Source organism: Notothenia coriiceps, unplaced genomic scaffold (assembly GCF_000735185.1).
Source record: "Notothenia coriiceps isolate Sejong01 unplaced genomic scaffold, NC01 NC01_scaffold00037244, whole genome shotgun sequence".
Lineage (NCBI taxonomy): Eukaryota > Metazoa > Chordata > Actinopteri > Perciformes > Nototheniidae > Notothenia > Notothenia coriiceps.
The window spans coordinates 21,157,900-21,158,704 of NW_011369945.1; the positions used below are offsets into that span (position 1 = coordinate 21,157,900).

General features: G+C 47.6%; 1 protein-coding gene across 1 annotated transcript in view; it reads left to right on the forward strand.

The window, feature by feature from the left end:
- The window catches only part of LOC104965408 (serine/threonine-protein kinase BRSK2-like), a 33,736-nt gene that overhangs the window by 3,003 nt on the left and 29,928 nt on the right, over nucleotides 1-805 (forward strand). The window contains exon 4 of the mRNA XM_010794362.1: nucleotides 257-346. Coding sequence (XP_010792664.1) covers nucleotides 257-346 — 90 coding nt within the window. The remainder of the gene's footprint in view (nucleotides 1-256; nucleotides 347-805) is intronic.

Genomic DNA, 805 nt, shown 5'->3' on the forward strand with positions numbered 1-805 from the left:
GTTCTTTTTTAACCAAATGTCTCTCAGAGGGGCGTGGGGAGGGGCTCCTTATTTTCATCTAAAGTAACAGACAGAGAATCAGCACTTTGGAAACAGGACTGAAACAGAGGGGATTATGGGTAATGCTGCAATGATCTGTTTGGAGCCAAACACTTCAGAGACATGTTTTGTATATATCTGAGACCTATAAGATATTGATGAAAAAGAGTATGAGGACCTTTAAATTAAAAACAATTTATTATTATTTTCCCCTTAGGTCCAAGTCGACGTTTTAAGCGCGTTGTTGAGACGATTCAGGCCCAGCTGCTCAGCTCCGACCAGCCCGGCATCCAGCCTCAGATAGCTGGTAAGTGGAAACCTTCGCCACCCTAAACACCTTTCCCCCCCCCACCTGACACCCAAAACCTCACCCCCGCCCCCTGTCCCAGCCTCCCTCCCCCCGGCATCCTGGCCTCTGTCCTCCAGCTCAGCCGGCTCCTTCGCCGGACCCTCGCTCGCACCTCTGCCCTTTTAGCCACATCCACGCTGCATGCCCCGCACAGCTACCATGGCGGCAATAGCACACACACACGTCACAATTGAATTTTTCTTGCAGCTTTAAGTGTTAAAAATAAGTTAGCAAATATGCACATTTCCCAGAAGCATTCATACTGATTAGTGCTCGCAAAACAACTCCCAAAAGTCTGTTCACGACAATATTGCTTGTTGCTTGCTATATTGATCATTTTGGCTGCACTATAGATGAGGCGATTATACAATTATGAAGCAACAGAAAGAGTGACTGCCTGGCTGCCTGCCTGTTAGT